General features: G+C 48.5%; 1 protein-coding gene across 2 annotated transcripts in view; it reads left to right on the plus strand.

The window, feature by feature from the left end:
- Positions 1-26,403, plus strand: part of MYO5B (myosin VB) — a 312,690-nt gene that overhangs the window by 266,581 nt on the left and 19,706 nt on the right. The window contains exons 23-30 of one of the 2 annotated variants that reach the window (XM_019721483.2): positions 5,090-5,174; positions 6,447-6,595; positions 7,617-7,736; positions 9,554-9,694; positions 13,075-13,140; positions 16,738-16,977; positions 17,805-17,905; positions 23,953-24,030. In XM_019721483.2, coding sequence (XP_019577042.2) covers positions 5,090-5,174; positions 6,447-6,595; positions 7,617-7,736; positions 9,554-9,694; positions 13,075-13,140; positions 16,738-16,977; positions 17,805-17,905; positions 23,953-24,030 — 980 coding nt within the window. The remainder of the gene's footprint in view (positions 1-5,089; positions 5,175-6,446; positions 6,596-7,616; positions 7,737-9,553; positions 9,695-13,074; positions 13,141-16,737; positions 16,978-17,804; positions 17,906-23,952; positions 24,031-26,403) is intronic. The other variant, XM_019721491.2, reaches the window with a different exon arrangement.

The following is a 26,403-nucleotide window of genomic DNA, read 5'->3' on the forward strand; positions in this document are numbered from 1 at the left end:
ATGCTCAGAGGAAGGTGACGAGAACAGTGAGGGATCTTGGAAGCCTTCTCAGGTGACCACCTGCTCTGGGAGCCATCTGCATACTTGAAGGGTGGTTAGAGGAAGCAAAGTCTCAGTTCCGTGGTACCGCGGCCCTTCACAGACCACCCCCAAGGTCAGCTACTTCACAGGTTACAGCCTGGATCCGGCCCCGGTGACGGGAGTCCTGTCCTCCGGACGTGCAGGCCCACTTCAGGCCCCACACGAGGCTTGACTTGATGTGGTTTCTTTTGGGGGTGGTTTTCCGTTTGACTTGTACATCTAGAAAAGAAAAATGCAAGCTGTTTGGATTATTTGCCAAGCTAATTAGAAGGCGCTCATGAAGTCATTGGGTGGCGAACTGCCTCCACTAATAGCAAATTAGAGGCACTTAAAGAATGTTTTCCCCTACTGTATATGCCTCCTGAATTGAATTATTTGATTAAATGAGTGCATGTATTCTCGATGTTTTAGTCAACTAGAAACACATTCATTACAAAAAAAAAAAAAAAAAAAAAGAGCCCTCTAAAGAAGTCCATATTTGTGTCTGGGGAAAGCACAGGCTCATTAACTGATCTACATCCGAGAGCATGGGTGCCGGCCGTGGGCCGAGTTCTGACGATGTGACTGCTGTGGTCCCCTGGTGCACAGTGAGGGCTCTGGGACAGGGTTACTGGTATCCAGCGAGTGGAGGTTAGGGACATGGCTGAACCTCTGACAATGAACACACAGCCCCTCCCCGTCATAAAGAATTCTCCAGCCCCAAATGTCCATAGTTGAGAAACCCAGCTTTGTAGAAATCTGCCAGAGCCCTTACCGGTGTTCTCATTGTTGCACCCCCTTATTAGACTGGACACTCTCTGCGGGTGGCTGCCATGAGTCTTGTTCATTTTGTATCCCCCAACCCCTGGCACGGCTCCTGGCACAGAGAAGCAAGTCAGGAAGTGTCTGAATGACAGCCTTGCCCTGTGTCCCCCGGGGGCCAGAAGTAGGCTCAGTGAGTGGCAGCCTCTGATGATGAAACGGCAACATTCTCAGCCAGTGCTTTCTCTTCCATCCCTCACCCTCACCCCCACATCAGGTTTTAGTCTCTCTAAACAAAACAGCAGTTGCTTTTATTATAATAGACAATAAACTATTGACGAAGAACAACAGTGTGGTATAATTAGTCACATGCATGTACCTTTTTACCCACTTTGTCTCATCGGGTACCCGGTGGGGAGGCAGAACGTGGCCCCTTGCCTGACTCTCCATAGAGTCCCTGAGCACGAAGGGGTGTGTAATCTACTGGTGGGAGAGTGGTCTTCCAAAGATGTAAGACCGGTGCTTCCTAACCTAGAGGAGTGTCAGAATTACGCTTGTCAGAACCTCACTTCTGTAACTCTCAGCTGTACATCTGCAGGTAAACTTAGGAGAGAAACCCTGTCAGTCTGAACTGAGAGGGTGAAAAGGAGCTGTGGTGTCCAGTGGCAAAGAAGGGACACTTTCCTGGACGGTAGTTTTGGGCTGTATTTTGGAGATTGAAAACTTGAAATTTGAAGGAGTTGGATAATATTAACAAAGCGCTTGGAGCTTTTTGTGAGCCTCGGACGGTGTTGTGTTTCTGCCCTTTCTCTGTAGGGAGCTTAGAGAGCAGGCCACTGGCAGAGCTCGGGCAGCCCCCCAGAGGAGCTGAGGCACTGCAAGTGGGACGTTGTGCCTTCTGAGTTGTAAGGAGGGAGAACCAGTGACCTTGTGCCTGTTGAAGTTCTCTCCGAACCCTTTCTATGTGGTGCTGGGGGGGGGGGGGGGAGTCTGTGCTCTTGACTCATATTTATAGACAAAAAGTCTCTATAAAAGGGAGTTAACTTAAAAGCCAGGAGGAAGGGAAGAAGATGGTATTTAACCATAACCAGTTGAAATTCAAGCCTCACAAGCGTTTCTGTGACTATCTAAGCTCTTGGCTTCAGATACAGCAGCCTCTTTTTTTTTTTTTTTTTTTTTTTACATACCAGTTAAAAGGGAGAAAAATTACTTCATCAAACAATGCAAGGTACACCACTGTTTTGCCCTTCGGCCAGCATCCTGGAGCCTCCTTTCTTGCTTCTACTGCCAAAGGGGTCGAGCAGAGTTTGAAAGGTGTTTCTCTGATGGGAGTGCGGGTGGGCCCCCGGGATCGGCGTGATCCCCTCGCTGCCTCAGCTCCATGTGGGAATCTCCTAGGGAGCAATCCCAGTGGACACCGCGCACGTGCTGCTGGCCACCGAGGATGTGTCCTGGAGGCTCTTTCTGGGCAGGTTGGGGAGAGTCCTCCCCTCCCCCGAATAGATCTTAAAAGGTACCAACGATGGCTGGAACTGATGACGAACCAGAGAGAAAAGTCGTTCGTTGTGTCGTTCAGCATCCTCTGTGGCCTAGCTTGTCACTCAGACCACGAACTGGGAGCCTCTCTTACTCATCTTTTTATCTTTTGTCACACTTAGCAGAGTGCTGTGCTGAGCGCTGTGTTTGCCCGAAAATAAGACCGGGTCTCATATTAAGTTTTGCTCCAAAAGACGCATTAGGGCTTATGTTCAGGGGATGTCATCCTGCAAAATCATGCTGGGGCTTGTTTTCCGGTTAGGTCTTATTTTCGGGGAAACACGGTAGATTGGTTTATTCATGGAATGATTCTTTAACAGCTTTACTGATTATAATCCGCATACCGTACAAATCACCCGTTGAAAGGGTGCGTTGAAAGGGTGTTGAAAGGGTTTTTAAAATATATATATATTCACAGAGTTTTGCAACCATCACCACAGTCAAATTTTAAAATATTTTCATCAACCCCCCCCCCCAAATCTCTGTACCCATTAGCAGTCATACCCCTCTCCTAGGCAACCATTAATCTACTTTTGTCTCTATAAACCTGCCTATTCAGGATATTTCATAAAATTGGAATCATATCATACATGCCTTTTGTGGCTGACCTCTTTCACTTAGCAAGATTCATCCATGTTGTAGCATGTATCTACCTCATTCCTTTTTATTGCTAAATAGTATTTCGTTATATGGATGTATCATATTTTATTTATCACTTCATTAGTTAATGGACATTTGGGTTTCCGCTTTTTGAGTATTTTGAACAATTCCATACAAACATTTATGTACAAGTTTCTGTGTGGATGTAGGTTTTCATGTCTGTTGGGTATGTACCTAGGAATGACATTACCGGGTCATGTGGTAACTCTGTGTTTAACCATTTGAGGACCGGCCAGACTGTTTTCCACAGCTGTTGCACCATTTACGAGGTACATTCCCAGTAGCAATATATGAGCGTTCTAATTTCTCCACATCCCACAAACATTTATTATTATCTGTCTTTTTTTTATTCTAGCCATCCTGCATGTGAAGTGGTGGTGATTTTGATTTGCATTTCTCTAATGACTAGTGACGTTGACTTGTCATGTGCTTATTAGCCATTTGGAGAAATGTCTTTTCAAATCCTTTCTCAGTTTTTGATTGGATTATTTGCCTTTTTATCCTTGAGTTGCAAGTGTTCTTTATATATTTCGGGTATGAGTTGAAAATATTGACTTCCATTCTGTGGGTTGCCATTTCACTTTCTGGACAATGTCTCTTGAAGCATAAAACTTTTAAATTTTGATGAAGTTCAGTTTAACTATTTTTCCTTTGGTTGCTTGTGTTTTGGTGTTGTACCTAAGAAACCATTGCCTAATCCAAGGTTACAAAGATTTGCTTCTGTTTTCTTTCAAGAATTTTATAGTTTTAACTCTTACATGTAGGTCTTTGATACATTTTAAGTTCACTTTTGTATTAGGGTGTGACATAGGAGTCCAAGTTCTATCTTTTACTTGTGGAAATCCAAGTTGTTGAGAAGATTATTCTTTCTTCATTGAATTGTAATTCGAGCATTTACTTCTGGATTCCAATTCTTGCCATTGGTCAGTATGCCGATCCTTAGGCTAATATCACACTGTCTTGATTACTGTAGTTTTGTAGTAAGTTTTAAAATTGAGAAGTGTGTATCCTCCAGTTTGTTCTTTTTCAAGGTTATTTTGGCTATTCTGGATCCCTAGGTATTCCGTATGAATTTTAGGATCAGCTGGTCGATTTCTGCAACAAAGCCAGCTAGGATCAGACTGCATTGAGTCTGCAGGGTTGCATTTAATTTGAGGAATGTTACAGCTTAACAATATCAAGTCTTCTGGTCCATTAACTCAGGATGTCTTGCCATTTATTTAGATCTTCTTTGATTTCTTTCAACAATATTTTGTAGTTTTCAGAGGTGTAAGTTTTACACTTCTTTTGTTAAATTTAATCCTAAGTATCTTCTTCTTTTTGATGCTGTTGTAAATGGAATTGTTTTCTTAATTTCTTTTTCAGCTTATTTATTGCAATGTATTGTTTTGTATATTGATCTTGTACTTGCAACTTGAAGTCATGTATTAGTTCTGACAGTTTTTAAGTGGATTTCCTAGGATTTTCTATGTACAAAATCAAGTCATCTGTAGGTGGAGATAGTTTTACTTTATTTCTTTCCAATCTGGATGCTTTTTATTTTTCTTCTCTCATTGGCCTGGCTAGAACCCCAGTGCAATGTTGAATAGTATTAGTGAGAGCAGACGTTCTTCTCTTTATCCTGATCTTGGGGGAAAGGAATTTAGTCTTTCACCATAAAGTATGATATTAGCTCTGAGTTTCTGTAAATGCCCTTATTGGGAGTTTTGGGCTTTCCTGAGACTCAGATTTGAGAGCTCAGAATTTACCAAGATGAGCAAGTAAATACAAGAAAGCTTGTTACTGTGTGAGTTCCTGAACGAGGCATGGGAGTTTGGTGCAGACTTTTCATAAGGTTTTTGTGGGCATTGGAAGACTATAAACAGTGGTGAACTCGTCTGTCGTGTTTTAATGGAATTTATCTTTCAGTGTACAATTTTTCCTTTGAAATGAAAGCAACTTCGGTAGATTCAATTTTCTTAAATAAAAAGAGCATTTAAACATAAATAGATGAAATTCAAATCCCATAAAAGGAGCCTTTCCTTTGCCAAGCTTCACAGGAGAACATTTTCCCTGGTGTTCTCTCTTTCAGCGAGTTGCAGACCTGGAGCAAGAAAACGCTCTCTTGAAAGATGAGAAAGAACAGCTTAACCACCAAATCCTGTGCCAATCGAAAGGTAAGTTCCAAAGTACTTGATTTTTCAGTTTGAGTTTTAATTTCTTTTCCACGGTGATTTTCCCCAAAGACTAGCATGCGTTTAGTCAGAGTGCTGCAGTGAGGGAAAGGGCTTCAGTAGAAGAGAGATGGAAAAGAAGGGCGGTCTTTATGATCCTCCTGTGACATTTGGTTTAACGTGGCGAGACACATGGATAACGGACAAGATAATGCACGGGATTTGGAATCAGGGAGACTCTACCGTATGCTACTGAGTGGCCTTGAGCAAGTCACGTAATGACTGGAGCCCTTAGTTTCTTCATCTGCCAAATGGACATCAAGGTACAGACTTCAGAGAGCTCGTGTGAGGAGCAGATACTACACGTGGATCACTTAAGATGGTGCTTGACACATAGTTGGCACTTAAGAGCTGTCCTTATTGCTGTTTTTAAATTTATCTTTTGCCTCCATAGTTCCTGTCATGGTTTCTTCTACCCAGTGGATCATTGTTAATCATTTGCTGAAGAGAGGGTCGTGGGTCCCATCCAGGTCAACTGTCTTAAGTACCCAGTGACCCCTTGACTGTCATTAACCCCCAAAGAGAAGCAGTGAGGGTCCTCAGACCCCAGTTCTCACCTGACTGGGTGGCCGTCAGCATATCACTCCCCTCCCCACCCTCAGGTTCTTGCCCTCAGACCACAAGAGAATTGACTCATCTAAGGACCTGGTCCCATCCAGCATGAAATCTTGTTGAAAACTTAAACTGTTTTTAATTTTCCTTTTAAAATTATTCCTTTCCACTAATATGAATAAGTTTGGGTGAGGAAAAATCCCATCCATGTTATCTTTTTGCCTTTCCTTCCTAACCTTTGAACTTACCTCCTCAAATCTCCTTTAATTTCTCTGCACTCCAAGAATTGGAAAGATCAGGAATAGGGAAGAAACTCTGGAACAAAACCTGGGTTGTCAGGAATGCTGCCAGCAGTTGCTGTGACAGTTGTCGAAAGAGAGGCTGGTACATGAACCGCGGGAGCTGTCATGTATGCTGCCTGCTTCTCTCCCCAGTTCCCAAGAGCAGGGTCCTCCGTTTCCCCCTCTCTGAAGACTTCCAACACGTAACAAGGTCTCCCTTGCTCTGCAGTAGGTGAGGGAGCTGGATGAACTCATCAGGTGTCTGTGTTCGAGCTGCTCTGGGCAGCCTTTTAACAAGAGATTAATCAGAAAGCATGAGTCAATGCAAGGGCGGGAAGGCCATTCAGAAAGAAACATGCAGCTTCGTGTGCTTGCTTTCCAGATGAATTTGCCCAGAACTCTGTCAAGGAAAATCTCCTGATGAAGAAAGAGCTGGAGGAGGAGCGTTCCCGGTACCAGAACCTCGTGAAGGAATATTCACGGTTGGAGCAGAGATACGACAACCTTCGGGATGAGATGACCATCATTAAGGCAAGGAGGCCAGTTGGGCTGCCCCCCGGCGCCAGCCCCACCCCCGGCGTGGCGAGCCTACTTTCTGCACAGCTGCAGCCCCTGTGTTGCTGACTGACTGACGGGCTGCAGCGCTCCGGAAATCTGTGCTGTGTGAACGGGATGGCCTTCCAGCGGCCATTCCTGCCTTTCCTGCAGTTATCTCACAGGGGAGCACCTGCCCCAGTGGTCACGCCCAAGGACAGCTCCTTTTCTAATTTGGGGTCTCAGAAAGATCTCAGGAGTTTAAGGAAAATTCCACCCAAGTGGGTGTGTTTGTTCTTGTTTCCTGTTCTGGGAGCATTGCAGTGTTGAAACAGTAATGGCGTCGGGAGTTCCGATCTCAGCTTCATGACTGCGCACTGCAGAGAGGCCCACGGGGTCTGATCGGCTCGCCCAGTCGTGGATGAAATCATTTACATAGAAACATTGTCACATTTCAGGATTTGTCATGCTTTGTACCCCTTATAAACATTCCCTCCAGAATGTATATTCAAATAAGACTGAGGAAGTTAATTGCATAGAAACCAGAAAGAGAAGCTGAATAGGAACCTATATAGAAATCTAAAATTTTCCAACCAAGATGAGTGTTCACTCTTCAAACCAAATCAGATGCAAGAAAAAAAGGGTATTTTTGAATGAACAGTATAAATGGTAACCTCTACTTCTAATATATTTACTGTTTTCATAAACAAATTGGTTGAGTGCAGGTTGAATTTGGGGCTGTTGAGGACACGTTTGCAACATTCTTTTCCAGAGGGAGGCAGATGGAAGGACTGTGTGTGTACTTTCAGGGCAAGACTGGGCGATAAGGCTCATTCCCCGGGCCTTTTCAGAGAAATTGGCATCCATCTTAGGAATTTGTATTTCATTATGAGACAAGGGACCCCAGTCCTTACAAACAAGGCAGAAATCCAACCCTAGGGCCTACTATTCTTTGAAAAGTAATACTTCTTGTTAACATGAGTTCATTATGGGTTTTCCCATTTTTCTCCTTAAACAGCAAACCCCAGGCCACAGGCGGAACCCATCAAACCAAAGTAGCTTAGAGTCTGACTCCAATTACCCCTCCATCTCCACATCTGAGGTCGGAGACACAGAGGATGCCCTCCAACAGGTGGAGGTGAGTCAGGCGGGCTTTTGGCTGGCTGTGCCCGAGGGGGTGTTATTACCTGTGTGGGCTCCCCAGAGATTTACGTACTAGTCTGTGGTGGCAACCACAGTGCTCGGGGCCTCCTTCCTGACAGTGGGACCCCTTGGACTGCAGTGGACTCATGCACAATACTCCAGAGTTAACAATACTGATTGTGCAAAACAATAAACTATTGTTCCCCTACCTGCTCTCCAGGAAGGAAGGAAGAAGGTAGGGCCCTGATTCCTCGTGCAAACCTGAGAACCAATCGCAGAGAAGTGAAATGGCTAGCTTAAAAAGGAACAACTAGGTCATTAAAATAGATATAATTTATCGTCCCCACTTAGTAGCCCAGTGTATACAGTAATGGCGATAAATACGCAAGAACATTTTCCTCCCTGACTTAGATGCTGGATAAAACTCAGGGCAACAACAACATTTGCTGAACGACTGTATCTTTGTCACTTAGAGTCACGACGTAGTGTACCTACCACACAGTGGACTTCGTGGCCTGTGTGTAATTTTGTCACAGGTACACAGACACACAATTTTTCCTCCGGTCTTTGAAAAGAAGAAAACCGCAAGCATATAAAACCTTATGAAGCACACGAAGATAGGTGTGGAGGAAAGACAGTTATAAAAACAAATGTGTTTTGAGCGTCTTTGTGCCGGGCACTGCTGGGAGGTCCTGGAGAAACAGCAGTGACCAAGCCAGAAGGGTCCCTGCCCTCTGGAGCCTGCCTGATAGAGGTGACGACAATCAGTGGATGGAAGAAGATTGTCATGTAATTAATTGCAGGGATGGTTCAGTGCCGTAACGAAAAGTAAAGGATGATGAGAGAGAGCAAGTGATGGAGTAAAGGATGGCAGCATAGCAGAGGGCCTCGGGATGAAAGGTCTGTCTGTTGAACAGTTCGACGTGGTTTGCTGCTTGCTGTATGCACTTAGTAGACACTTAATAAATGCTCACTTATGGCCTTTGGTGCTGCCACTGCACTCTCTTAAGTCTGGAGGCCTCAGTTAACTTCAGGTGTATCACGCAGGTGTTTTTTTGTATACGTGGTCATTTACGTGCAGACCTGAGCTCTTCCATCAGTGGATTTGTGTTCTGCACGGAAGCTGAGACGGGTTCCTGGTACTGGCCAGAGCAGCAGGCACAGCGCGGCTGAGCGTGGAGCACGCATTAAATGCTGCTTGAACCAAATGCTGTTGTTCACACCCTCACATGACAGAACTCTGGAGGGCAAACCCAGGCATGAATCTACAGGGACAAAAAAGTCTGGGACCTCAGTGCTGTAAGATCTGTTGGGGAGAAATGGGTTCCATGGCAGGGCAAGTGTTGGTTCTGTTTCAAGGTGCAATCAAGTGGTATCGGACAGCACATTTACGGTGATTAGCAACCACATTGATTCCTCATCAGGAAGCATTACATCCTGAGTTTTACAGCTTCTCTAGTGTGAGACCATTTTCCTGAAGTGAGCTCTTTTAACTTCCAAATAAAATGGCTCTGTCTTTATCCATTTGTTCTTGGAATATATGATCAGTCATCTTAAGCGGCTCACACAGGAGGAATATCAATGGCTGAGACTCAGATGGTATCTGGACAGAAAATGAGCCTGCAGCACCGACTTCAATATAAAGGATGGTTGGTTGGTATTTGCTTTGTATCTGAGCGATGGATTGATGTTTGGGAGGAGAGTGAAGACAGACAACTGATACGTACAGTGGTGGGCAGGGAGGTGCTGTATGTTCCCTCAGGCACTTACGCTATTAAAGCCGCCTCTTCCCTGCTCTGTCTTCCTGTGAAGGAAATCGGCCTGGAGAAGGCGGCAATGGACTTGACAGTCTTCCTGAAGCTGCAGAAGAGAGTGCGGGAGCTTGAGCAGGAGAGGAAGAAGCTGCAGGTGCAGCTGGAGAAGAGAGAACAGCAGGACAGCAGGAAAGTCCAGGTGTGTGAAGGGGCTGCAAGCCGGCTGAGCAGCGCCTTGTCCAGCGGGCATCAGAGAGTGACCCAGCTCACTCCTCCCAGGCCCACGTGGCAGGCAGTGACCCCGTGGGGGGATGCTGGGGCTGGGTTCCAGCGAACCATGTCATCTTGTGTTGGTGTCATATCACGTCTTTTCTGCAAGTGTCCTAGATCACCCCAGGTGTTGCAAGAGGACCAGGGTGTGTAATTAAAGTATAAATACAAGCAGAAGTCAAATTAGAGCAGAGAAAATCTATTGCCCTTTCATAGCTGGAATCCGCATAGCCTTGAGTTGAGCCCCACTGGGGCAGAGGCAGACAAGTTTGCAGTCACTGACCCATCTCTCCCATGATGGACTCTCACCTCAGTCAAGATTATGATCAGTCCCTCGGGTAGTGAAAGGATATTGTTTGATACTCCATTGTCCCCAGACATACCACTCACTCCATCCATCTCAAGGACCCACTGGACACCTATGCTACACTCAGCACTGTGCTTTGTATTCGAAATGTTTATCAAATGAGAGGAGAGAAATCCCAAGCCGTCAAGAAATTTATAATCTAGTTTGGAAGAGATAACACCATTGACAAATAAAAAATAACATTGGTAGGGCTCCAAGAAATGCAAGGTTGGATACAAACAGATTGGTGCCGTAGAAACAGAGAGCCCATTGCAGTTAGCAGGGATAAGGAGGTAAGAACCAGTCGTTATCTCTTGGGAGGTGTAAGGACCACTTCTAATGGGATACAAGGCTGATTCTCACATGGGTCAGACCATTAGCTGACCTCGCAGTGGGCTTGGCAAAGGCCATTGGTCTGTGCTGAGGCCTGAATTGCCAGTTGTTGGGTTTGACCCTCCTCCCTTCATCCTCCGTCCGTGCCCTGCTCCCATGTCTATACGCTATCTCCTTTGGTAACTCCTGACTTCCCTTTCCAAGCCAGTGTGTTCCAGACACTGATCTATAGTGCTAGTAAATTCTTGGAGGTTTTTCCTGAGCAGTGAGTGGTGAGGTAAATCTTACTGATGGATTTAAATCTCTCTCGGGTGGATTGGATTCACAATGGAGAGTGAAAGGACTAGGTTTGTAAATGACTCCTCATTCAATTAGGGACGCTGTCTCACAGGTGAGTACAAATCAAATATCTACAAAGCTGCACAGACACATCAGACAGTGTCTGACATCAAAGTTCCTGGCCCACCCAGCTGCCCCTGAAGGTTCATGCTCCAGGTTCCCCACTGCAGAAATGCCAAATAATTTTGAAATCCTGGCTTTAGGTCTTTTGTTTGTCTTGATACCAAATTAAAAATGGGTATCTCTTTGCTTAAAAAATAATCACTGAGCAAGAGTTAAAACCAAAGGCTTGGCCCGTTGTCCTGTAACGTGTATTGAGGACCACTCTTTAAGGAGAATGACCTTGTTTCCAACAGAGTTTAGAAAGAAAGGCAGGGTGAGGCAGGGGAGAGGATGGAATCCCTCTATGATACCCTGAATCCGAGCTTTCAGAGCTCGCTTTCTGGGATCTGCCCTTGGTCCCAAAAAGAATGTTGAGCTACGTGCATCTTTATTCTGGAAAGAGATGGCCCAGGGTCTCAGCTAGAGAGAGGGGCCAGGCTCTGCATAAGGAATGACAGGGAAGTCTGTAGGACGTGTCATCAGTGAGGAAGGCACTGAGCCCACTGCGAAGCAGGGGCCTCTGACAGCCAGCCAGGCTGTCCATGTATTTCACTTCCCATCCATCCGGCCTGGCAAAGTCACCTTGGCCTCCAGGATGATTCTAATGGGCTGCCCACTTAGAGGCATGACTGCCAGCACATCTTCATGCTCAGAGCAACCTGAATTTGAGTCATGATCTCTTTTCCAAGAGCCTGGTATACTCAACAGCCGTGCATGGTCATGCGCCAAATCCATGCTACACAAAATGCAAGCGCAGGCCTCTCAGTGGAGCAGCGGGTTAACCGCTGACTCTGAACAGTCACTTTCTACCCCTGATGGTGGTGGGAGGCGAAGCAGAGGCTGGTGCCTTGGAGAGTTCTTTTCCCAGGTGGCAGGGCTGGAAACAGTGCAGTCTCTGTAGCCATTCTTGTTGTGGAGGGAGCTGCAGGAGGTGCTCAGATCCAGTCCCAGTCTCTAAGCCTGGGCCACACTAATCCATCCAGCTGATGAGGGCCTTCCCTTGGACGTAAGGTTGCCAGCACTGAGGATAATCTAAGCACTGTAGGTTTTCGCTCCCAAAACCCATCTTATTCAGGGACTATCACCCATTACTTGAAATCACCCCAAGCAGTTAACCCTTTATAAAGGTGTTTCTATCCCTTCTCGTTGGACAGTTCAAGGTGGATAGCTGCCAAATAATTCTAGGAGTCACTGGCTCAGCTGAGTCCTAAGAGCTAGTGTTCCAGTGGTTACATCCACGTCCACTAGCTTTGGAGTTCTGACGTCAGACAGACCTTACTGAGCGTCAGAGGGGGCCGACGGTCATACTGTCTCTTGTAGGGTGACACGGAGGAAGCAGGCTTCTCCATAAGGTGCTTAGAGTGATTTAGTGGGGAAAACAGAGTACGTGTGTGTACACACGTCCCCAAAAACCTAAGAGTAGCTTGGTAACCTCATTCATAACTACATAATTATTGTAGATATTAATTAACCTCTGTAATGAGTACATAGGTCTTACAGTGCTAGTTTCCTACAGCTGCCGAAACAAAAGTACCACAAACCGGATGCCTCAAAACAACAGAAATGTATTCTCTCATAGTTCTGGAGGCCATACATCGCAAATGAAGGTGTCACCAGGGCCATGGTCTCCTAAAGGCTTTTGGGCAGAATCTGCTCCTGACTCTCTCTGAGCGCCTGGTGTTTCTGGCAGTCCTTGGCGTTCCCTGGCTGGCAGCTGCATGATGGCAGGCTCTGCCCCCATCTTCACGGGGCCGTCTGGCCCATGCCTGTCTGCCTTCCTTAGAAGGACAGTCACAGTGGATTAGGGCATTAATGACCTCGTCTTCACTGGGTTACCTCTGCAAAGACCCTTTTTCCAAATTAGGTTACATTTAAAGGTACCAGAGGTTAGGACTCCATCATATCTTTTGGGGGGACTTAATTCAACCCCTGACACAGTGTTATTCGTGTTCAACCTGTAGGTGCCTGTGAGGACCGTGTGAATAAAGTCACAGAGAGGCAGAGGGTGGGCAGGATGGAAATGTTTGCGGAGAGCTTCAGGGCAGCCGGAGGAGTGATCCCTCTGTGCAAATGGGCAGGAAGGGCACTTGTGCAGGAGCAAAAGAAGCACGTTTTGACCCTGCTTGGAGATACTTCTGTGGAATGAATGTCTGCTTTGTGCTCACCTTTCTGCCTCATTATCCATGCAGGTGGAACAGCCAAAGAACGACATGGATTTGGACCAGGATGCAGATCTGGCCTACAATAGCCTGAAGGTAAGGCTCGAACTGTCAGCCCATGGAGGCCGAGTGACAAAGTTGGGCATCAGGCAGCCTGGTCCTAAGCTCGGCTCTGCTAAGCAGTAGAGCCATCAGCACACAATTTCCCCTTCCCGCGCTTTAGTTTCTTCATCTCTGAAGTGAGGGAAAATTTATATTTACTATAAGGGACTATAATATATGCTAATGGGAAACTATTCCCTTTATTCACAATACTTCTGACACAAAATGTGGGGAGTTTTCACACTAAGCAATTCTCCAGTTATCTGCGGACACCAGCTGGGTGTCCTACAACTTAACCTGTTTCTGGAGCTACGTAACTACCTGGAGTTAGTACAGACCCCATTTAGGTTAGGGGCTCAGTCCCACAAGACTGCCCTCACTTCAGATGCCAATCCCATTAGTGGGTCCCCAGGTTACTCATGTCTCTGTCCAACGTGGCTACAAATCGGGTTCCCACCATGCCCTCCTCAGGTTCAATAATTTGTGAGAACAGCTCACAGAATTCAAGAAAGCCCTTTACTTACTATTACTGGTTTATGATAAAGGATACAAGTCAGGAACAGCCAAATGGAAAAGATGCATAGGATAGGGTATGTGGGAGGTGACGTGGCGCTCCCATGCCCTCAGACACCTCACTCTCCCAGCATCTTGGTGTGTTCACCAACCGGAACCTCTGAACCCCATCATTTAAGTTTTTATGGTAGTTTCATTACTTAGGTGCAATTGATTAAATCATTCGCCACTGGTGTTTAACTCAATTTCCAGGCCCTCCCCTTCCCGGAGGCCAGTGTGGGGCTGAAAGCTCCAACCCCCTAATCACAAGGTTGGCAGCCAGCCCCCCTCCTCCAGGAGTCACAGCATTTGCAGAAACTCAGGTGGTTGAAAGAAGCTTATTTTGAATAACAAAAGTAGCTTCTCTCAGGAAATTCTGAGGGCTTTGGGAGCTCTGTGCTGGAAACCAGGGACTTAAGACACGAAATATCAAAACAAAGGATGTTCTGGCACACCTGTCACCCGGGAAATTACAGAAGGGTTTTAGGAGCTCTGTGCCAGGAACTAAGGCCAGAGACCAAATACGTGTTTCTTACTATATCACATATATCTTACCTACCTGACACAGTTTCAGTTAAAATGCGGCCAGTGCAATAAAACCACTTTGAAAAAAATAATCAAGACTTTCTTGGAGCGATTCAAGTTCAGGCAGGGATATCCCAGTGTGTGCAGTGATGGCCCCGTGGGAGGTGGAGATTGGAATACCTCTGGTCTGAGGGCTCGAGGGCTCGGACCAGAAAGGGGGCATTAGAGCAGCCCCACTCCCTTGTTCTCCCAGAGAATGTAATGGGGAATTTACCCAGTCGCCAGGGTCAGTCAGTCTGGTCCCACTTACTTATAGGACCACACGTAACTGTGAACAGTTGCATAGTCCAGGAGAATAGCCCTGAATCACACCGGAGCCTTTCTGTAAAGCTAGGGCCACACTGATGGGCTAAGAAAAGGGTGTTCTGTAGGGTCTTCCTTCTTGAATTATTGATTAGACTTACTTTCCTCATGTGGCATTTAAAAGATCGAAGACCCTCCACGGGGTAGGAGTCTCTTGCTGTGATGACTAGAACCTTCTCTGCCATCCTTCAGCCTTTCCTGAGAGGCTGAGCCCCAGGGGAGGAAAAGGAGCTGGAGGATGGGTTAGGCTGTTGAGGCATCAGCCCCGCCCATAGTTGTAGAACTGGTAAGATGGTCTAGCCTGGTGGTTCTCCAAGGGGGGTGGTCCTGAGACCAGCATCGCTGGGAATATGCTAGAAATGCACATTCTCAGGCCTCAGCCCAGACCTGCTGTTCTAGTCTCTCCACGAAGCACTGCCTCAGGACTCCCGTTAATAGCAGCTCAACACCTCCTCCGTGCAGCTGCCTGGTGAGGGAGTCCCGTCTGTTCCCGCAGGCCACATCTTCACGGCCCAGCCGGGAGCCTGCCTCAGAGAGGGCTCCATAAATACGAGTCCAAAGATCCCCCAACTCGGTAACCGCCCCACTCTGCTTCTGCTGGTGGGATTCTGTGTTACGAGACCTGCTTGTCCCTCCAGTGCAACCTGACTTAACCTGTGGGCCTTGTCGCAGACACTGGCCTGGGGACCTCTGGGTTGAAGGGAAGACCAATATCAGGGAGACTGGCTGGGGTGCTTCTCACTTAATGGCCCCAGACCTTCAGGGAAATAATGGAAATGGGGCTTTTTGGCAAAATCCAACCGGCCTGTGGTTAGTGAGCCCCTTCTATGTGTCTGGCTGAACGCACAGGGTTGGACACACAGGGTTGGGAAGTGCACCCTGCCTGAGCAGGTAAACCAAAGACCTAAGCAGATGAGTTTGCACACCTGGTTGTATGGCTGTCTTCTCCAACCTGATCCTGACCAAATTGGATTTGAGAAACCTGCCCACAAGTACATGAGTGAGATGAGGCTACACTGGGAGGACCCCTTGATGAGTAGTGATTTTTGCTGAAACTCTGGGTTCCCCCTACCAGAATTTTAGAAATTCCGAGCCTTCTGTAATGCATAAAGTAACCCCAGCTCGGGAGCGGAAGCACATCTTTTGGGTACTGTGCTCAAGGCTGAGGGGTGCTGCCTGTCGGGGTGAGATCAGGTGGGAGGGTCCTTGGGCCGGTCGCACCTGGGAAAGCATCAAGGGAGGCCTGAATTAGGGTGGAGGGGCTGGAAGGTGGGAGTCCTGGGTTCCAGTCCTGGCTCAGTCTGACTCACTGTGAGCTTTCTCTGCTCCATCCTCAGCGTCCTCATTCGGAAAATAAAGAGATTATGCCAAATGGTCTCCTAATTCTATGACCCTACAGCTCTGTAATAAATGTACAATCAATGCCTGCCCACTTACCCACATTTCGGGAGTTTCTTTGGGGAATTTTGAATCTCTTCTTTCCCAGGGCCTTACCAGCAATATATGTGTGATTATCAGACTTTAAGTGTTCTGAATGCATCTCAAACACAAAGTTATTTTATCCAGAAGAATTTAAATACATTCCAAAATTGAGTTTCAGTTGTACTTTTGATTCTGAACCCAGGTAGTTTTTCCTCCACTGGCATTGATAGTTGGTGGCTTTCTATGTGACCAAAACAAGAGTGGTATGTTCTCTCAAACATTAGCCCATGTGATGCTCCTTGGCAAAAAGGGCTCTCTAGATAAATAAGTTTAGGCAATTCTGCATTCCATATTCTCTCTTGGAAAGTCACAAAGTACATTAATGTGTTAAGATTCTAGGAAGTCCTGTGTTGAAAGCATGTTGTTTAAAGTGAACCTGGCGTTTCTATAAGGAAGGGCTTCACTGGCCAAATATGCTTAGAAATATGAACAGTCCTGAATCACTTTGGGGAATGCTACAGTAGAGGCATTGTGTCACGCCAGCCAGTGAGTCGGGGTGGTGGGTGAATTTTTGCCGTGTATTCCATCGTTAAAATGGGAAGGTTGCTCTTAGCTTCCTGGGAGGACAGGCCAGGTTGGTTGAGGAAGGTGAGGGAGGAGGCAGCTCCCATGGGGAGAGTGCCCTGGGTCCAGGGAGTAATGGAGTGTGGCACTCGGGCTATCTTCCAGAGGCAAGAGCTGGAGTCAGAGAACAAGAAGCTGAAGAATGACCTGAACGAACTGAGGAAAGCTGTGGCCGACCAAGCCACCCAGAACAACTCTACCCACAGCTCCCCAGACAGCTACAGCCTCCTGCTGAACCAGCTCAAGCTGGCCAACGAGGAGCTCGAGGTTCGCAAGGAGGAGGTGCTCATCCTGAGGACGCAAATCGTCAGCGCTGACCAGCGCCGACTTGCTGGCAAGAGCACGGTAACAAAATGGTGGCTGCAGTTGGGCTTGTGGAGGGGGTGGGTGACACTAGGTAACAGATTTGGTGTTTTTCATACGTATCTTTATCCATGAGGGTCTTAAACCTAGAAGAGCAGAGTCTTTTGCGCTCGGGTCTCTAAAGGCAGAGTCAGGTACTTGCTGCCCTCTCAGCATGACCTTTCATGGGAGACTTTGCTGGAAGTTTCTAGAATCTTCTGAAATTACTGAATATGAACATGTTCAAAAGGAACAAGGCACAGAATTAGAGGCAGGGGCCACTGCCTGAGTAACCCCCTTGGCCTGGTGTTTCACCTCATGCCTTGCCCCTTGCTATTGACTTTATTTCTGAAGTGGAGAACGTCTTCCCAGGGTGGCAAGTCCAGCTTAACATTTGTTCCTAATGTTTTCACCTTCCAGGACAGATTGTGGAGTGGGAGGGAGGGGACAGAGGTCATGTGGTCACTGTGGGCATGGTCCCTGGAGCAGCTTGGGGGTGGGGGGTAATGGTAGGCAGGAATGAGTGTGGAGGATTCAAAACTGAATCAGATTTTAATCATGATCTCTGGATTTGGGGTGCTTTCTCCTCCGGGAGAAAGCCATCTTACCCCAACCACTCCACACTCAGTGCCTTTCACAGCCAGGCCTTGTTGTTGTATGACTTCCAGCGTGACCTTTAAAAGGTCCCATTCCTGCCTGGGTTTAACTGCTGTTATCTGAGGTAGTCTTTTCCCGAAGGATCGTTTTTATTCCTCTGTCTATATAAAGAGTCATTTTATGGCAATTGTATAACCAAAGTGATTTATTTTTTTTAACCTTGGCCCTTCCAGGAGCCAAACATTGTTGCCAGAACAAGTTGGCCTAACAGCGAAAAGCACGTCGACCAGGACGACGCCATCGAGGCCTATCACGGCGTCTGCCAGACAAACAGGTAAGTCCTGCCTCCCAGCTACCGTACCTGGAGGAGGCGCTGGCACAGGGGCCCGGCCCAACCTCATCTGTGAAGGCCACTCCTCGGCCGCTGACCATGCACTCAGCATCAGGGTCTTGCTTGTTGTGAGAGATACACGAGAAGGAGCAGTGAGTCCCATGCCCTTAGGAACCCACTGTTGGCTTCAGCAAGACTCCAGTAACACACGTGCAGACTCCAGAACCCAGACGCTCTGAAGAGCATTCGGAGCTTCCCGGGGAGTTTGACAGGAGGCCGAGAAAAGGGAAAGGCTGACTGAGAGTGGCTCTTCTCATTGAGAGGGACGTTGGCACAAAGGGCCCAGCTACACAGGAGAAAGGGTCTGCTCCAGCTGTTTGCTGTGCCCTAGCGGGGGGGGCAAGGGGGCACGTTACGCAGTGATGGCCCCACTGCCCATCATGTGAGAGAGGGAGCCCGACAGAGGTTGGGTGGGAGAATTTGACCACTACCATATTGACTAGAATGAGATTGCCCTGGATTTAACCAACCACCTCTGGTGCCTCCTCAAGGATGAGCTACCCAGGGTTAAGGCAAAAGAGTGCCTGTGTGAGGGAGGCAGCAGGGCCCCAGGGTGTGGGACAGAGCAGAGACCCCAAGGGAGAATGGGGAGCACGTGAGAAGGTGCACTTGGGAGTCCAGTCACTCACCAACTATTGAGTAACTGCTGTATAACCACTCAGTACCTCACTTCCCTTTTCTGTGATCTGGGGACAGTCATAGCAGCTTGCCTCCTCTGGGTACTGAGAAGATGAGGTGAGTTCGTCTGCATAAAGCACTTAGAACAGAGCCTGCGTGTGACAAGCACATGAAAAATGTTAGTGTTACTGTCTCCGTTGGTATTCTCTTTGCCTCCTGTGCCGGTGTGGGCACCTGTGAAAGCGGAGCTGGCCTGTGCCTGGCTACCTTTCTCAGCCTCAACTTATGGATTGTTGACCAATCACCTAGCATTGATAATTGCTGAAAACAGCAAGTGCTTCCAGAAAATGTCAGTAGGTGGCACTGGGAGTGCGACGGGAACTTAAGTCACAGAATCTTAGTGTTCTGATTGCTAGATCTTCTCATCTGTGTTCTGATTTCTAGATCTTATAATCTAGCCCCTCTTTCTGCAGATGAGGAAACTGAGGCCCAGAAGGGTTGAGCTGCTCAGGGCCACAGCTGGCCTGTAACTGAGTCAAGGTAGAATCCAGAATGTCTGACTTCCGGGCTGGGCTGCCTCCAGCCCACTGACTGTGTTGGTAATCAGAAGGCCCCCAGGAGGAAACTAAATTTATCTCAACAGAGATTTAATTCTTTTCCCTAAAGAGGTGAGAGAAGGAAATGAAAGTGAATCTCAGTGCTAAAACTGGAGTCAAGATTTAGTCATATCAAGTGATCTTGGGTGAAGATAAGAGACAAATAAGAAAAAAAGAGCGCAGGTGATATTTAAAGTTAAAAAGAAAGAAAGAAAGAAAGAAACAGGCATGCTTGGCCCTGACAAGCCAGTGTGTATATCTTTCTGATCTGCAGAACCATCACTGTGACCAGCTCCCTTTTTCTTCATCCAAATGGCCATCAGGGATCCAGTCCCAAATATAGGTTTTCCAGGGGCTGCTTAATACCCTGGATTTGTCTTCCTTTGCAGCAATGATGATGGTGATGAAATAAAAATAGCTTATCTGATGTCTTAAAATAATTCCATTCCCAGCAAGCCCAGGGTATGAATAGAGAACTAATAACCTGTGAAACCAGTGAAGTGCAGAAAGGAGCCACTGCCTCCTGGAGGGGAGGGGCAGCCAGAAGAACCAATTCCCCAGTGCCTGTCACCCCTGGAAGTCACACTGTCTTCCAATTCGGTGAATCCCAGCAGTGAGGGAGGACAGCCATGGGCAGGCTGGGGCCCCCTGGCGAGGGCATCCTGTTACAATGAGGGCTGCCCCTGGGACAGAGGTGCTTTAAACACAGAGCTACTTTTCCTGTCCTACTGTTTTCCTGGTTTAAGGATAAATTGTATTATGCATAGGTGATCTACGGGGAGGTGGCACGAACTTACCCACATACACGGAGTTGGGCTTAGATTTCTGCAGGGATTCGAAACACTCCCCCACGCCCAATCGCAGCCGCTCTAGGAGCCCATGGTCCCCAAGACCAAAGCTTTTTTCACTTAGTAACTCTCATAGTTTATAGAGTTCTGTTTTGATCTTTACAAATGTGTCTTTTCCATTGTTTCCAAATTTGGAAAGAGAAGCCAGTGGGGAAGGCCCACTCCCGGAATAGCCACAGGAATATGTGTAGCTCTTCTGCTTCCAAAAAGATCCCTCATTTCACATCTTGGGAACTAAGAGAAACCAACATCACTCTTGCTGTTGTCTGTATGGCGAAACTGAAGTAAAGAGAGGGCTGCCCTTGCCCCTCCTAGAGATAAGCTGCTGCGGACAAAGGCGGGTGTTTGGAGCATGTCTTCTCAGGGCAGTGAGGGTGAGTGTGGGCGAGGGGTGGGGAAGTGAGCAAGGAGAGCACAGGCTCTGGCTGCTCTCAGGCAGGCCTCACCTCTAGGCGTGCACTCAAGGTTGCTGAGGTAGGGGCCGGAGGGTAGCCAGGGCTCAGGTCAGGCTCCAGGAACAGTATCTTCCTTCAGCCACTGGCCATTTCCACCCAAACCTTGCCAAGTCTATAGAGTCCAAAGCAAGACATTATTGAACCTTTCCTCGTGTCCCTGGAAACCTTGCAGGCCCTCTCCACCCAGGTCCCAGGAAACAACAGGAGGCCGTCAACACAAAGATTGGCTTTTCTGCTGCCACCTGCACTTGGGCAGGAAAACCTGGGATGATTACTCACCCCTAGTGGACCAGCCTGGGACAGTGGACACCTGGTTTAACCAGGAAGGGGTGTGTGCAGCTTGGAGTTGGCGGCCAAATGCACCAGCTGCTGCAGGGTGTCGTGCTCGGAATGGCAAAGCGGGGAGAAGAGCCCGATTCGGCTCAGCTTCTCTCACAGGTCCTCTCCTGAACTGCTCCTCGCTAAAACCCCCCAGCTTTCTTCCAGAAGGTGATCGTTCCCTTACGTTTCCCCCAAATTCTGTTGGGCCTGAGCCATCAGCACAATTTCCGCCTGCTGTGCTTCAGTGGCATAACCACACTTATCCACCACCAACTCACTGCCTGTTATCTCAAATGCCTTCTCTTGTTCATGGCGTTGGGTTGCCACATCCCATTTCTCAGAGGTCCCAGGAAATCTCCTGGGCAGTTGGGTAGAAAGTACGGGTGTGAACTAAAGAAATGAGAACAACCATGGAGCACAAAGTGGTGGTTTTGGAAATAGGAAACAGGCCAACTCCCAGCTGGCAGGAACCTCGCCTGTTTCTATCCACAGACAGGCAGGTCCTTAAGCTGGGCAGAGGGCTGGTTGCTGGGTCCTAATTTTCAGTCTCGTAAATGCTATCCCAGGCCTTTTCTGGTGCATGACCTTTACAGTTAACAAGGCTATATAATTAAAGATCTAGAAGAAACCTCTCAGATAATTCAGCTGAGCACTTTCACTTTACACATGAAGAAACAGACCCAGGGCCCGTGGGTAGGTGATTAGCCTCGGACACCAGCTTGTTAGCAGCAGAACTTGTTAGCAGTTGCCTTCCAGATGCCTGGCTCTCCGCTGCCTTGCTGCCTCCTGCAATCAGAGACTCGACCTGCTGCTTATTCGTGTGTGTGTCGGCAGCCTCTTTGGGAAAGGGGCTCAGCACAGTGGCGTCTACACAGCAGGGTCTCCGTGAATATTTGTTCATTTATTAATTGACTTAACATTTAACATTCCTGTGAGCCACGTTGTTTGGGGGTCTTCCTGCTCGTGCCACCAGGTGGCGCTCCCTCCCTGGCCTTTGCCCCCTAATGGTGTGCGTGGAGGGGGAGAGAGAAGCACCTGTATGAATTTGCTGCTCTTTCATCTGGGAAGAAAGGATGGACCTGGAGTTGGTTGAGTGGTGGTTAATTTCCTCATGGGCCTGAGTTCCCTCGCACTGTGCTGGGGCGATTGGGCTGCACCGTCTTCTTACCTCTATGCATAACGCCTGGCGTGTTGCAGAATTAACTCCATGTCCCTGTGAGGCTGGCGCAGCGAGGGCTAATGCTACCTCGCTGTAGCCCACGCGCCTCCCTGGAGAGTGAGTGTTAGCGCCGAGTGTCGTGGCGGCAGCCGCAGGAGTGCGGTGACCCTGTAAGAGAGTCCCAGCAGACTCGCCTGGGGTCTGGAGGGCCAGCCAGTGTGAGGCAGGAAAGGGACACCACCTTGGTTCTAAGCCAAGGGTCAGAATCAGGCAAGAAGTCTCCACGTGTGGAAAACGAGGCGGTTAGTGTGTGTAAAGTCTCCCGGTGCAGTCACTTTCCTGGCCCTGCCCAACAATGGTTGTCGCCGAGCCTGGAATTCCTCCCAGGGAGCCACGCCATTGGGTTAAAGTACTAGCTCCTCAGAGGCCCCACCTAGTTAAGTGTAAGTGTTAACACCTGAGAAGGGAAAGGGGGCCAGCTGTCAGCTCCTCTTAACACAGCCCCGGTCACTTCTGGGTTTGCCAGGAACCGTGGAGCACACAGGACAGCAAAAGGTCAACAACCAGAGGCGGTACCTGGGGAGGCCAGGCCTGGCTGACGGCTCTGGACATTTGTGGGGTGGGGGTCCCCAGTAGGTGCGGCGCCCAGGATAAACCCGTTGGCAGTAATCCCCCCACTGCCTGGCAGGAGGGAGAATGATGACAGTAAGCAGTAGATCCCGGGAACAGAAGCCATAGAGCAACCCTGAGAAGTGTGCTCACTACTACCTCCCACTCCCCTCCTTTCCCTCAGACCCCGTGTGAGCAACTGCAGGGGCTGGGGCCCTTCTTCACGAGGCTGAACTGGGGAGATGTAATGGTAGCGCCACACCCTGGGCCTCACACACAGCCTGACAGCGGCAGGACAGTTGTTTTTCCCCAGAAGTTAGGAAGAGGTCACTGGTCCTGATAGCAGGCCATGTGGCTGCACTCCTGCTCCAAGATTCCTGCCAGGAAAGCTGGGATCCAACCAGCAGGAGGTCCCCCAGGAACAGCTAGGGAGTAGCGGGTGGAGGGCAGAATCCTGGCAGCGTGTGCCTGCCACTCACCACCCAATCCCGCTGGCCTTTGTCTCTTGTGCTGTGGGGGGCGGGGGGGAACATAGAGGTACATGTGACATGCACCGCACCTCCAGGAGCTGGCATCAGGTCAACTCTGGGCAACTGGAAAGGGCAAAAGAATTTGCAAGTGGAAGGTATCTGGCCTTCTGTCCAAGTGGAGTCATGCAACCCAGTCACGAGGTCGAGGGGACAAAGTTTTTATTAGCTGTTTCTTTTTGCAAGACTGCAGCGAGGGCTGGACTTGAGATGAGTTAATACTTTTGTGCCCTGAAGAAGTGACAGAAAAGAGGTGCCCATTGGAAAGCAGACAAAATATGTAGTCTCTTCTCCTCACTGAGCCAGACGTCCCCAGGTGCTGCGCTGCTGCTCTGGGGACGCAGCACCCCAGGAGGCTGCCCTCGCAGCCCTGTGCTGTGAATGCCTGTGTGGTATCTTCAGGTCCCACTGTGCAGGCTCCTCTCCACCCTGCCCTGTTTGCATCTCTCCTGGTTCTCCCTGTCCTTTTCCGAAGAATCACTCGTAGAGGGAAGGACGCAGTGTGAGAAGCTGTGAGTGCGGGACTCAGCCCGTGCCACTGCTGCTCATAGAACTAACTACCCAATCACGTGCCACCCTGAGCTGTCTCTGTGGCCACATTTTCTGGCCTGTGATTAGCGAGCCCCACGTGAGCCTGCATGGCAGTCACTGTAACCTGGGGGACTAGGGGGAGAGATGGTGTTTGCAGGCAGCCAGTGCTGGCGACAGGAGAGAAAGGAGGGGAACCGGGACTTCCTGAACCTTCCCTTCTCTCGTTGCCAAACCTGGGCTAGAATCGCCTCGTGTTCCTGGGTTCTCCGCCTGCCTGTCTCTTTCCTCTACACCGGATGCCCTGTGTTTCTGTCCTTTATTTTTAGCAAGACTGAGGATTGGGGTTATTTGAATGAAGATGGAGAACTCGGCTTGGCCTACCAAGGCTTAAAGCAAGTTGCCAGGTCAAATACATGCCTTTCTTCCTGTGTCTGCTTCGTCTGTTCTGCCTGCTCATGTCTGCGCTTCATTGTTTTCCAGCTGGGATGGTTGCAAGTGCACAGGGCACGGTTCATGGAGAGGTGCAGGGGGGCGGGGGTAGGCCCTCAGCCAGGCTGGGTGGATGAGGTCAGGCAAGCTGCTTGTTTGGGTCAAGGCGATAGCACCTGGCTCTGGGCTCAAATACATGACCGCACCACCAGTGAGCAAGGTAACATCTGTCTCCATTTCCTCGCCGGCGGCATGTGGATCAGAACAGACCCTGCCTCGGCAGGTCATTCTAAGGGGTACGGTTACCCCAGGTAAAGCTCTTTGCACGTGCCTGGCATGTAGTAAATGCAGGATAAATAGGAGCTGCTACTTCTATTGTTATGATGGCTGCTATTCAGTAAGGTCAGGTTCTTGTCCACCTAGAAGTTTGTTTTATTAGAGGGGAGTCCATATGTGAAACCAGGTCATTCCTCGTGGCTATCAGCAGATTAGATATGAAGACATAAGTAAACGAATGCATTAGTAAAACAAAGCACAGGCCTGCCTCAGGAGATGTGGCTTCCAGAACCGCTTCTGCTGGCAGCTGTGGCCTCAGACTCTCTCTCAGTGTTCTTACCTGCAGCCTGATGTTTGGGCAGAGGTTCTCGGACCTTGCACAAGTCCTGTACTAAGGCACCCACTACAGTCTCCATGGACAGTAAGAAAGATGTGAGTGTCACTCAGATCAGGAGCTGATCCTTGGGGCAGAGCCCCCAGGCCCCAAGTGTTTCTATTCTACTCTCTCGTTAAACTTGGAACTATTGGTGACTACTTTTAGTGTATTATAGCCAAGATTGGGTGTTATCCAAACAGTGTATGTTCTCTGAAATGCTGACTTTCTTTCCAAATGATTCTCCCACAGTCCTCACGTTATTGCTTTGCTAGTGCTGCCTGTGATGAGTGTGTGCATCAGTCCTTCCTCCATCATTTCTTCATTTGTGTTACTTTGTGGAGAAGCCACTGGGAGCTAAACATTGCTGACCGAGCAATGGAAAATGTGGTTACTTCCATCTGGGAGCTGACAATACAGATTTCCCCTCTCTCTTGCGACAGTTATCTCCCAAACCACAAAAACATGATAACCTCTTCACCTCCCTGCCTCTGGGGCAACCAGGGGGTCCAACAGTTGTCTCTTGGGCACCTCCAGGTTCCTAATTCTATGCACAGCTCTGGTCACAATCTTTACATGCATCCCAGGAAGAGACAGGACTGGGGCTGGGGGGGGGGGGTGAATTTTCCCCACGTGGACCCTGTCAGGAAGCCTTGATGGTCCCTTTCATCCAGCACCTCCTCCCTGTCTTTCACGTGAGGTTTACTGCATGAGGAAGTTTGTTGAGTAAATCCAGTCCAAGAAGATAGCACCACAGTGGCGTTAGTATTTAACTTCCTAAAAGCGAGGCCACTTAGGAACCTTCATTAAGGTCTTGCCTTCTAGTACCATGTTTCCCCGAAAATAAGACCTAACCGGAAAATAAGCCCTAGCATGATTTTTCAGGATGACATCCCCTGAACATAAGCCCTCGTGCGTCTTTTGGAGCAAAAATTCTTATAAGACCCGGTCTCATTTTGGGGGAAACACGGTGTGATGGAACAGGTGCTTTCCCAGAATTGCCCAGGTACCTGGCACCCCTGGAGGAGGGGCCTTCAGACTCGGAGAGTCTTCTGAGTTCTCCCCAGCCTTCTCCAGATCTTCTCTAGCTCTCACTGCTTCTTCTCATGACACCACTTGACCTGAAACCTTCCCCTAGATCATTTGCAAATAGTCTTAGTTTCTGTTTTCACTGGGGGAAGAAATGTATATATAAAGTGGGGGTGATAGTGGTAAAGGTAAATACATAGAAAGGAAGGAGGCTGATGGTTTGCCTTTTAAAATCTGCATTGAGTCGACTCTAGGGAAAATATGCAAACAATTAGTTCAGTTTAACCAGAGTTTTGTCTTAGATTCTTGGGAGCTTTGGGGTAGATGTGGACGCCTTTATTTAGAAGATACTATGAGAAATGTATTTCTGCTAATGACATTTTGCCACGGAGACAATTTTTCAATCCCAAACCAACAGACTGTGCTCAAGAATGAAGAACTAGAGAATGAGGGGGGTCGAGAAAAAGGCCCCCGAGCAGGGGCGCCATGTTTGGCCCCGGTTTCCCATGCGCCGAGAGGGCAGGCTGGCCTGCCTGCCTGATGAGCCGCACAGGTCTGGCCCCTCGGCGTCCATCCCGTTGGGTTCATGTAATTTCTGCTGCTGCTGCTGCTGCTGCTGTGGCTGTGTGCTTGGCTTCTCCCCTGTTGCGTGTCCTTCTGGGGTCTCGCC

The sequence above is a fragment of the Rhinolophus sinicus genome, linkage group LG09, assembly GCF_036562045.2.
Source record: "Rhinolophus sinicus isolate RSC01 linkage group LG09, ASM3656204v1, whole genome shotgun sequence".
NCBI classification, from domain to species: Eukaryota; Metazoa; Chordata; class Mammalia; order Chiroptera; family Rhinolophidae; genus Rhinolophus; species Rhinolophus sinicus.